General features: G+C 47.8%; 1 protein-coding gene across 1 annotated transcript in view; it reads right to left on the bottom strand.

Moving 5' to 3' along the window:
* Positions 1-1,353: 1,353 nt before the first annotated feature.
* LOC144153315 (endothelin-converting enzyme 1-like) overlaps positions 1,354-11,569 on the bottom strand; it is a 29,914-nt gene continuing 19,698 nt past the window's right edge. Inside the window, exons 7-9 of the mRNA XM_077684966.1 lie at positions 9,821-10,140; positions 2,351-2,545; positions 1,354-1,892 (exon numbers count right to left, since the gene is read on the bottom strand). Of these exons, the coding sequence (XP_077541092.1) occupies positions 1,775-1,892; positions 2,351-2,545; positions 9,821-10,140 (633 nt within the window). The 3' untranslated portion in view covers positions 1,354-1,774. The remainder of the gene's footprint in view (positions 1,893-2,350; positions 2,546-9,820; positions 10,141-11,569) is intronic.

Below are 11,569 nucleotides of genomic sequence, written 5' to 3'. Positions count from 1 at the left end.
CGCGTATCGGCAGGCAGACCCCGATGCAGTGAGAGCTCGTGAGGCGTCTGCAAAACGCATCAGGCGAGCTCAGCCCCAAGGTGCCGACGCGCGGTTTAAGCGAGACTTTCTAGACGTTACGTTCGGACACAGATGTAGTGGGCGAACTTTCACTGAAGAGTCACGGTTTTACCGATGATTTCCCCTCAGGAGCTTCGCCCACTCATCATCATTCACCCCGTGGATATGCTGTGAATTTTTTTTCAGGGGCAATTTAAGGAGTTTGATATTAGTGAAGGATCCAGCATGCGCGAAAGTGTGACACATTAAGGGGCTCCAGACGTGCTGACTGGTTTCAGCGTTGAGTCCTAAAAACGTCTAAGGACGCATTTACGCTAACGGGTGAAATGATCGGTCCAGGAAGTTGATGACGCTAAACCATTGGCACTGAACATCGCCTTACATCTCGTCACTTGCCACTGCTCATTCACCTCGTATTCGTATCGCCGAACTCCTTTTCCTGCCTCTTTCAACTCTCCTCTTTAAATTTCTCGGCACCCCCCCCCCCCCCTTCCCCAGTCAGACTTCTCGCCGCATGCTTCGTCCTTCCCCCTATGCTACTACACTGCGCTCGTCCCTTACTCGTGTTAACTTCCTGCTTCCTCATTCTCTCAGGCCTCTCAAAAACTCCTGGATTTAATTTTGTATTGTGTGCCGCCGAGTTTGATCGTTAGAAATCAGCCAAAATGTGTTTGTGATTCAAAACAAAGCCAGATCAATCGATGTCACCGGTTCGCTGGCATGATGAGACAAAAAGGTTTATAGTGGCCCTGCCTGCAGCGCCTGTTCGTTGAGTAGGCTTGAGAGGGCCGTCCGAGAGCTACTCAGTTTTTGCAGTGGGGACACCTTCCGAAGGTGGGGATTGTCCAGTAATTTCATGGCACCCACAACATTCCCCTCTGATGCTCTCCATAGGCTGGGCGGGATTTTTTATTTCTTCGTGTCGAGCGCCGATCTTTGGCTCAGGTCAAAGCCAAAGCACAAAAAATAAAAGCAGGAGGAAAGAACGCAAGCACCTGAAAAAAAGAGACAAATATGTCATACGGGCTGATTTTTGCGCACTTTAACATTTAGTAAGCTTTAGCTAAGAGTAAACACCAGGGTGGTGCGAATGGTGAGCTTCGAAGCCGAATCATACATAAATTGAATGCTACTAAAGGCTATTTTAATTGATGCACAGGTGCCGTCAAAAGTAATTGGAACACGTTTTCGTAAATTTGCAGGAATTTCTTCTCCCGGAAACTGCCGGCTGTATTGGTGTGCGTTTAAAGTCCTCCGTAATATCAATAGCTTCCTGTGAACCAGGAATGGCCGTCATAAAGCCAGTAAAACAGATATTTTGTGATATTCAGAAATCCTTGTTCCAATTACTTATGACGGCACCTGTACGTATCGAATAATTTCCGAATAGTCGTTGAGCGTGAAATAGACTGTACCTACAGAGCTCGCAGAATAATTTAGCTCTCCTTGAAAATGCGAGGACACCTCTATATTTCTCATAACTTGATAAGCGTACATTCAGAGCAGTAAGAAAACTAGGTGATTGCATGGATTTGACTAAAATTATGTGGCCAATAACTAGTCGGGAAATTCTACTGCAAGCACTCGCTAAACTCCACCAGTGAGTAATAAGGGTGAGTAGTTCGTGTGTCGCTGACATAATTCGGCGTTTGCTGCTGAAATAATTGTCGTCGAAGCATCGGACGGTCTCCCCGTCGTTCGTGCATGGAGCCTCTCAGTTGAAGTAGGGACACTTCTTCGAAGGGTTCATAGCGGAGTCCGGTTTGCACTTGAAAGCCTTAGCAAACGGCTCGAAGTTCATCGCGGCCTTGTTGCAGTCACCGCCGTGCGACCTGTGGAGTGTTCAGAAGAAGAGAGCAAGGACGAACCGTCGGAAGCTGCTTTCATCCAGTGTTCAGGCTATGTTCAGACTACCGATGTAACAGCCATATCGTGAGCTCTGTACGTAAAAAAAAAACGGCGTGTCACGCAATTCGGTTGGCTGACACGTGAAATGACGTTATTCTTTAAAGTTATTACGACACTTGCGGCAACAGTCTGTACCCGGCCTCAGCTATCGGAGTTGCGCAGGGTGTAATGTTCTAAATAAACTTCCGGTATCATGGGATAACTTAGCATTCAACGTAAATCCGCACACCGAAACACTTTTTGACGTCCCAGGCGGCTGACATGACATCAGCTGACTGTTCCCAAGTTCGCATTTATATCAAGATTGCAACAGTTATTCCTCAAGTGCAAATTGCGTGCCGTGTATACTCGCTGTGCGGAGTGGTAGTGGAGTGAGGCTTACTTGAGGGTATTGGGCAGGCGACACAGCGTGAAACAGGCCGTGATGAAAAAGACCTGCTGCTCGTCGTACTTCTTCATGATGCGCCGGGGAACGTCCCCGCCCTTATGCAGTTTCCGCTGGAAGGCCTCGTAGGCAACCTCGAGGGCCGGGATCTCCGGAAATGGCCCTTCGTGCACCGGCTGCAGGCACTCCGTCCTGCGCAGAGCGTCGGGCAACTTATACAGTCATGCTGTATACTTATACCCCGCAACGGTTTCATCTCCGTGGGAAAAAAACGCCAAGGCGCCAAGTCCTAAGACGCCGAGCGCATTGCGTCAGGCTAATCAGGCATACAGCATAGAGCTCGGAATTCGTTGAAGGAAACCCAGAAACATGCATCAAAACGGCATTATGGATGATAAGGCGCCTGTGGAGAATAAGAGCCCCCACCATGAGTTCCTGGTAAAGATTATGTTTGCAGATTACCTTTGAAGGCTGGGCAGGACTAGCGTCACTAAATAGCGCAGTTATTGCCCAAGACGCCGTGCGCATGCGTCATGCTCGTCAGGACCCAGCATTAGACGCCAGAGAAGCCGAGCGTAGTGCCAGTAAAGGTATTAGAGTACGGCCTCTGGGGCATGCAGGTCCGTAACAGCGGCCAGTTTGTCGTTAATCAGTGTTGCGAGATTGCGTATATACGGCCTCACCGTTAACTTTGACCAGGTCGTTGGTTAAAGGGACGCTAAAGTAGGGAATCAATTTGACCTGTTTCGGTAGATTACGGTGTCGGGAATCTAAATACCCTATTCTCGTGACTAGCAATTGTTTGATAAGGCAGAAAACGCCAGAAACGTGAAAACAGGCGATGCCGCCTCGTGCGACCTTAGATGTTGCGGTTTGTGACGTCACAAATGGGAACGGCGCGAGCTCATTGGAGAGCTCATTGAAGAACAGTTCCTAAGTGGCTGAGCACGGGAAATGAATGTAAATCAAAACTTTGCGTGGGCTGATTTAATTTTAAAAAATACAGCCCTTATACACTGCGAGAGAGGCTATTTCCCTCACGCTTCAGAGTCGGCATCATGCTTTCAGTTTCGTTTTGGGAGAATATTGGTGCGCATTTAGCCAAGTCAATATCCTACCGCGGTGAACGACCGAGCTTCTGCGAGCAATATTCCCGACAGGAAGCGGCAAAAGGAGCAAGATGCACTGCAGATCGAGCCATCTGAGCTTCTAATCGTTCTCCGCGCGCGGATGTCGCTAGCGGATGGTATAAAGCGTGCCCACGCCGCTTAGAACATTATCGCCCGTGAAAGAAAGGTTAGGGTACTTGCTGCGGGGGGTAATCCGAACGATCCGAACTTGTGCTTTTCTGTTCGCTGCGAGCCGCTGATGATTATTAATCCGTAAATCGCAAGCACGTAGCTCTACCCTTTTTTATGTTTGGGCCGGTCAGAGCCTCGGCCACGAAAACAACTCGTGACAGGTGTGGCAAGCGAGTGTGTATTTCACGACAGGTTGGCGCGCCGCGTGACAGAAAAGAATATGAGATGGACGTGATCGCCAGACGAGGTGAGATGAAGGCTTCCGCTTGAGCGACGCATTGCCGTACAGTCTCGCTTGCACGATATTAAAACGGCGTTCGTCGCTTTTCGCTCGCGGTCGGCGTGATGGAGTCTGGGTCTTCGGTGTAGGCGGGCACACGCATTTCCCGTTCTGGAGGGGAGGAATAATAAATCTCCAAGCCAGCCAACCTGCCAGACACATGTTGTCGGCGTCGGCCATGTAGGATTCCTCCATGGCGTCGGCCATGGCCTGCACATGTAAAAGCCACCGCGGCCAGCGCGAGAGCGCATAGACCACACCGGTGCCTTTCTCCTAGTTTGTGAAGCAATGACTACGTCAAGAAAAAATGAAAGCGAAGCGGGTGAGAGAAACGCCAGCTTCTTTGCTTATGTGTCAACAAACAACGCATCATTGCTCGTCAAACAAAAATCCGAGATAGCTACAAAACGTATTATCTCTCAATTAAAACAAAATTTCATTCAGCCTTTAGTGTCCCCTTAACAACAGTACCGAAGATGAGCAAAACGGCATCTTTGGACACACTTCAGCTGCTGAAGTGCTGCTAAGCGCGTTATCTTTGATTCGCATTCGGAACGACGTCTGTCGCGTGAAGCCGCAGAGCAGGGAGGGCAAGTTAAGCCTACCAGAGTTTACCGACTAAAACGCACAAGCAACAAAATGGCGGCGCCCGTGAACAGTCGCAGTGTAAAAAAATGTCATGTAATGCGAACTGACCAATGATCATGGCGGCGGCACGGAGCAACATTAGAAAAGAGTGTCGGTACTCTGTACCCTTATCATCATCATCATCACCACCACCACCGTAATCATCATCATCATAAATTACCCTTAAGGGCCTTATCTTGGGCATTACATAAGAGGGGAGCGGAAACTAGAGCTTACGATGGTCATGATAACTGAGGGGGAACCAGAACGGCAATAACAAAAAGATTACATAAATGGGGGAAAACGAAAAACATGACAGCGTATACATGTTCGCTGAAACAAAGGAACAACAAAACAGAAGGAACAAACAGACGGAACACGAAAGAGAAAAAAAATCAGCCAACATGTAAAGTAGGATAATGAAGTTTTTGGGGAGCTTCAAGGAAAGACTCATCCCAGCAGCCGTTTGACCGTTTGACTGCTTGGAGTAACAAGGGCTTAAAAGAAGAGGAAAAAAACAGGAGACAATACAACAATGAATTCAACATCATTAATAAAAAGGTGAGCCACCAGTATGGAGGGCAAAAAATCTATGTTGGCGCACAACAGGGTTGGAGTGATCCTTGTAACAGTTTGAGCGCATGGAATCACAAGAAAAAATCGGAAGGAAACATCACACGGGGCGCCAATAAGAAGACGATGTGTCAACAAAAATCAGTTTAGCCCATGGGGTAACAGACAATAATAACAGCAAGGATACCAAGAGGTAAGATACACGAAATCAATATACTAACATATGGGTTTGATTGTATTACACGCTGTTAGGTCATGGGGTCTAGTTGCACACGTGTACTGTTAATGACATTTTGAATTTATTGGGCTCACGTTCAGTTACCATTGATTCAGGCAGGTGATTCCACTGCTCTATGGCGATAGGAAGAAAAAAAAAAGATTTGTTGAATGCATTTTTGGAACCACGCAGACGCTGCTTGCTCATTGAATTATGTAGGCGGCGTGAAGTGCGGATAGGCGGTAGCAATGATGAGGTGTGTATGTCGGGGAATGTATAATATAGTTTATGAAAAAGATAGCCTTGCAATTTGCCGCCTGGAAACAAGGGTAAGGAGACGAAGGACGATTTTATAGCTGAGATGTTCCAAGGAAAGATGTATGCCGAAGAAATAAAGCGGGCTGTGCGATTTTAAATAGACTCGAGAGAATTTATCAAATAAGTTTGATGGAGGTTCCAAACTGCTGAAGCGTAATCAAGCTTAGCGTGAACAAAGGTGGTGTATGCCAATTGGCGGACTCTAGCAGGTGAGAATGATAGTGATCTTCGGATGTACCCGAGGATTTTAGAGGCATCGGCTGCAAGTTTTTGGATGTGGTCAGTCCAGGTTAGTTTGCTGTTTATAAGGACACCGAGGTACCGGTAGGTCTCCACCCGTGATAAGTCGGCTGAGTTCACCGAGTGCGCAAAGCTAATGTGAGAGTGTTTCCGGGTAACGTTTCATAAATTTACATTTCGAAACGCTTAGCTTCATCAGACATAGCCAGCACCAATTCTGGAAGTAGGTTAGGTCATTTTTGAGAAGGAGCTGATCATTTTTAATATACATTTTTCTGTAGAGAACGCAGTCATCTGCGAAAAGACGAATGGAGGAGGAAATACCTGACGGTAAATCATTTATATAGATAAAAAATAAAAGAGGGCAGAGAACTGAGCCTTGTGGTACCCCGGACGTTACTGTGGTTGTGCGTGAATGAAGTCCGGCGATGGTGGTGAACTGGGATCGATCTGTTAAAAAGCATCTAATCCACGATAATATCAGCGGGTGCAGGAAAAGGCACGATACTTTACTAATGGGTCTTTAGTGAGAGACACGGTCGAATGCTTTGGATAAGTCAATAAAGATGGCATCTGTTTGAAAATAGGATTCTAGATTAAGATTAAGGTCTGTTGTGAGCTGCAAAATCTGGGTTTCACATGAAAAACCCCGGCGGAACCCGTGCTGGTTTTCAAATATGAAATTGTTATTATCCAGGTGAGCAGCGGTATGGCAATAAATTATGTGCTCAAGTAGCTTGCACGTGATGAGCAATAGTTGGATGGGGCAGATTTAGTGCCAGATTTGAAGACTGGAGCAACTTTGCTCAGTTTCAAATCAACCGGAATGGTGCCTTCAGGAATAGACTGGGTGAAAGCAATCTGGAGAAAGCGGCTCGATACCATATTGGTAGCCTTTAATATCTTTTCTGGAATATTGCCTGGACCGGGAGCAATACAGGACTGCAGGTTGTCGATGAGTTTTATGATACCCTCTGTAGTTACATCAATTGGGAGCATCTCGCTATAATTCGAGCTTCGTAAAGTAGGAGGACCGTGCCTAGGTTCACAAGTGAATACAGATCAAAAGTAGGAGTTAAGGATATTAGGACACCGATTGAGTGAGCTTGGCGAGACGCCTGGGTGAACGAGGGGGATGCTGTTGGAGTGAGTGTTTTTCGCGCTTAATAATCTCCAAAACTGCTTCTGTTTTGTGCGTAGGCAAGAGGTCGTTTACGGTTTGTGAAGTCACAAACTTTGTGAACGGCGAGAGCTCATTAGAGAAGCATTCATAAATGTTTTCCTCAACAGTTCCCGTAAGCCCGCTGAGACGACTAGAAACATTTCATACCCTCGGTCATCACCCTTTGTAGTGCTTTACAAGAGCCTTGCCGGACATCCACTTTCGCATGGCGGAATGGCGACCAATTTTTTTATTGTAATGCTCTGAAACATCGTAACTTGAATGTGTTAATAGCAAGAGGGGTTCTACGGGCAGCTTTAGCGGCAAACAACTGCTGCCCTAGAAATGGTGACCAGTCAAGAGTGAGTTTTGTTCTCTAGTTTTGTCAGAGGAGAGAAATTACGAAACATCAGAGTCGCCAAATCACAGACGGGCAATTCCGTGCGTCGCTAAACAATCAGAAGCGCACGTCAAAGAATCCTCAGGAATAATTTTGAGTCCTCATACGTTTCGTCCAGGGTTCCACCACTGGGTGGAGCAAATTGCATCGATCGTGGCGCGATATTTCCCACAAACAGACGTTAATGTTTACCGTGTATTCGCGTGCTTCAATGAAGGCAAGGTAATGAGCTTTCGGAGGTAAAGTTGTTTTTCTTGCCCGAAGTCACCAGGGACCGTGGCGAACGCAATAAAACGAGTTCCAACTGCTATTTACGGTAGCAGATAATTGCTAATCCTTTTTTAGTTATTGCAGTTAGGCGTGTAATTGTAGCCACTGAGCCACCCGCCGCGGTGGCTCAGTCGCTAAGGCGTTGCGCTGCGGAGCACGAGGTCGCGGGTTCGTTTCCCGGCCGTGGCGGCCGCTTTTCTGACGGAGGCGAAAAGCAAAGACGCCCGATTTCGGCGCACGTTAAAGATCCCCGGGTGGTCAAAATTAATCCGGAGCCCTCCGCTACGGCGCGCCTCATCGCCTGCGTTGCGTCGGCGCGTTAAAACCCTTCAATCAAAATTCAAATTGAAAATTGTAGAAGACCATCAGTTAAACCGATATCCAGCGTTAGATTTGCGCAAATGCAATTGCTCGCAGACCTATGGGCTGAGTACTTCAATGCTTCAGTCTTCCAAGCACGCGCATCTGGAGCGCAGCGGCTGCAAAGCGTCGAAAGCAATGCTCACGTGTTGACGTCACTCAAAGCTGCACACGTCACACACACGCCGCGCTTTATCACGGCCGGGCTAAACAGCCTCCGCTCTAGTCCGGTCGTGGCTTCATCTTGTCTCGAAGGGAGAGTAGGGCGGTATTCTCAGAGTGACTTCAACCCGTGGGCATGACTTGGCGGCGCTCTGCAGCCGGCGCGCTCCAGATGCGCGTGCTTGGAGGACTAAAGTACTCAGCCCGTACGTCTGCGGGCAATTACATTTTCACAAATCTAACGCTGGATATTGGGTTATCATCTACAATTTCCACATTACAATCACACGCCCAACTGCATTAATTAAAACGTTAATTAACAAGTACTAATCAACTGTTGCCGTAAATGGCAGTCGGAACTCGTTTTATTGGATCCGCCACGGCACCTGATAACTTCGCGCAAGAAAAGCATTTCTGCTTCAGAAAGCATTTTTTAAGATTACTTAGTCTTCCCTGAAACACGCTGTATGTATGACACCGCAATGCTATTCGTTTTATGTTTTTCCCAATGCCAAAACTCTGGAAGAATCCACTATTTCAACATTAACAACAATTGTTGCTCGTCATCGTACCTTGATTACTGTCAGATTACCAGCGTCGCAAACGCTTCAGCATCTCGGCAGCTATCACTTCCCGAACAGACCCCGTCCCCCTCTCGTTTCCCTAATTTTCAAAAGACCCGAATTCGAATGTCGAGAGGTCAACTAAAACTAGATCAAGAGGTCAACTAGAGAGGTCAGCTGTTGGTGGCGTGCCTCCACCCACTGCGCGAGGGCCGGATTCCGAGGCATGAAAGTTGCTTATCTCAGGCGAACTAACAAGTTGATTGATTGTAGGGTTTAACGCGCCGACGCAACGCAGGCGATGAGGCGCGCCGTAGTGGAGGGCTGCGGATTAATTTTGACCACCTGGGGATCTTTAACGTGCGCCGAAATCTCGTACACACGGGCGTTCTTGCTTTTCGCCTCCATCAGAAAAGCGGCCGCCACGGCCGGGAATCGAACCCGCGATCTCGTGCTCAGCAGCGCAACGCCTTAGCCACTGAGCCACCGTGGCGGGTCGAACTAACAAGTTAACTAGTATGTGTACGTGCTTCTGGCAAGCGTTAAACGAGCCTTACGTGGTTTGATTTAATTCGCAGACCTAAAACACGGCCGCCCCACAGGCGGCCATAAACGGGTGTAATTTTGGCCTTTAAAGCACTTAAAGGTAAATTTTGTATCACGTAATGATTGCGTAAGCCTCGATCCATGCGTAATACCATCAGCATGATCATCGCGTTTCTTCTTTTAGTGCGATATAGGTTATGTTCCTCCCAGAGAAAAGATCGGCTCGTCGGGAACGCTGTCAGCTCCACGTGGGAGACCATTTCTGCATTTACCCTCAGGACCGAACAGAGGGACCATCCAAAATCAATTTCCACCTCACAGCTAGCCAACGTACAATTTCTAAATCGATCAATCGGAAACGATTTCTCTAAATCGTGCATATAAGGGTCCCCCGTGAATGAATACTAGCCTGTTCAGCGAAGCCGCTTTCCACTGCGGCGAAGCCCACGATTGCGGCACGACGTTTCCCTGCGCGTCGATCCTGAGGCCACCGCAGTCCAGGGCGCGTAGCATCTGTCGCGCGTACAGGAAGCCGATGCCCCCGTAGAGCATGGCGGGCGTGCTGTCCGCGGCCTTAAGAGGGCCCTGCAGCGCCGCCACCGAGATGACCACCCAGTTCTGGAGGTAGTCGTACTTCATGTGCGGCAGCACGTAGTTGTGTGGAAGAACGAGCACGTCGCGGTACGCGATGTTCTCGTGCAGGGCGCGCAAATTCTGCTGGGCGTCGATCCAGTACTCGATGAAGAGGCGCCGTTTGGATGAGAAGCCCTGGTAGAGAAGGAGAACGGAGTTCGAATGAAGCACCTACCGCACTTGCTTATCTGACGAAACAAATAGGAATCGGTAAAACCCGAAAGTGAAAGCAGCAGTTGAGCATGATTTGCGGTTTAACGGCTGTCTTGTGGGCGTGCTTGGCGAGCGATGTCCTGCTGGCGGGCTGCTTCGGGAAAGGTGTACTGGCGTCATTTCCGTGACGGATATGACGTCAGTGAAATCTTGGGGTATCGCGGCATAAAACACTATTGTGTTAAAATATAAAACCCGAGGACGAACAACCCTAAGTATAACGTACGCTTTAGTACTAAAGGTTGCTTCCCCGCAAGAAGACTCTGTGTGCAGGGGTGCACCCTTTACAGGCCACTTGCTTCGCTGTACTTGTGTCATTTCCGTGACGGATATGACGTCAACGAAATATTGGTGTATCTGGGAATAAAAACTTTCGTGTTAAAAAATTATGCAGAAATTCAGAGAATTGTCTACTAATGCGCAGCGTTCTTATTCCGCGTGTGTTGAGTATGAGTTTCTTACAGACATTTTTTTGTTTTTCTAAATGCTGCCCGACCAATTATTTCCATTTACGCTATTATAACGATCACACGTGGAACTTTCGCGAAGTCTGCATTATTTCGGGAATGCAGGGCGTTATGCGGTTCGCCATTTTCCGAATTTTTTATGTTGTTCTTATTTTTTAGTTTTCCAAAATTTTGTTCGACCAATAACGATTACAGGTTTCCATTTACGCTATTATAACGATTACAGGTAGAAATTTTGCGAAATCTGAATTTTTGGCGGAAATGCAGGGCGTTACACGTTTCGCATTTCGTGCGATCTATTATCTCCATTTGCGCTATTATAACGATTTCGGGTGGAAATTTCGCGAAATCTCTTTTTGGGGGAAATGCAGAGCGTTACGTGGTCCTGGCTGAGGGGGTAGTCGGCAAAGAATGCTCCGCATTAAACTGCAGCGCTGTACTCTATCATTAACTTCGTGCAGCGTTGTAGAAGCTACGAGGGGAGGCGTAACGCAGTCAACAATGCGCCGAAGAGATTCCCGAGCGCCTCTTCTTCTTTCATCCGACCTGCGCAGAAACAACGCCCGGAAAGGAAGACGCCCGCAGCGCACGTTCCTGGACGTACTTGTTGAGCCTGGCTATCTCGGTGGTTGCCAATATTTCGCGGAGATTTCAAGTATTGTTGAGACAAAATAAGTTATGTCCATTGCTCTTTCGGCGACAACAGCGAGTTTATTGCAAAAATAAAAATATCTTACACGATATGAGGAGCGACGAAAGCCAGCCTATGACCGCAGACGTGGCCTGTAATTTTTTAACACCTAGGTATGCACAATTTCTGGCAAGTATGTCTATCCTGGAAGCTTTTCGGTGCACACAGCACTCTTGAAAATTGCCGCAGATGG

The sequence above is a fragment of the Haemaphysalis longicornis genome, unplaced genomic scaffold, assembly GCF_048455015.1.
Source record: "Haemaphysalis longicornis isolate Haplotype H1 unplaced genomic scaffold, Haemaphysalis longicornis Haplotype H1 scaffold_9, whole genome shotgun sequence".
Lineage (NCBI taxonomy): Eukaryota > Metazoa > Arthropoda > Arachnida > Ixodida > Ixodidae > Haemaphysalis > Haemaphysalis longicornis.
This window is presented reverse-complemented; position numbering and strand designations above follow the sequence as displayed.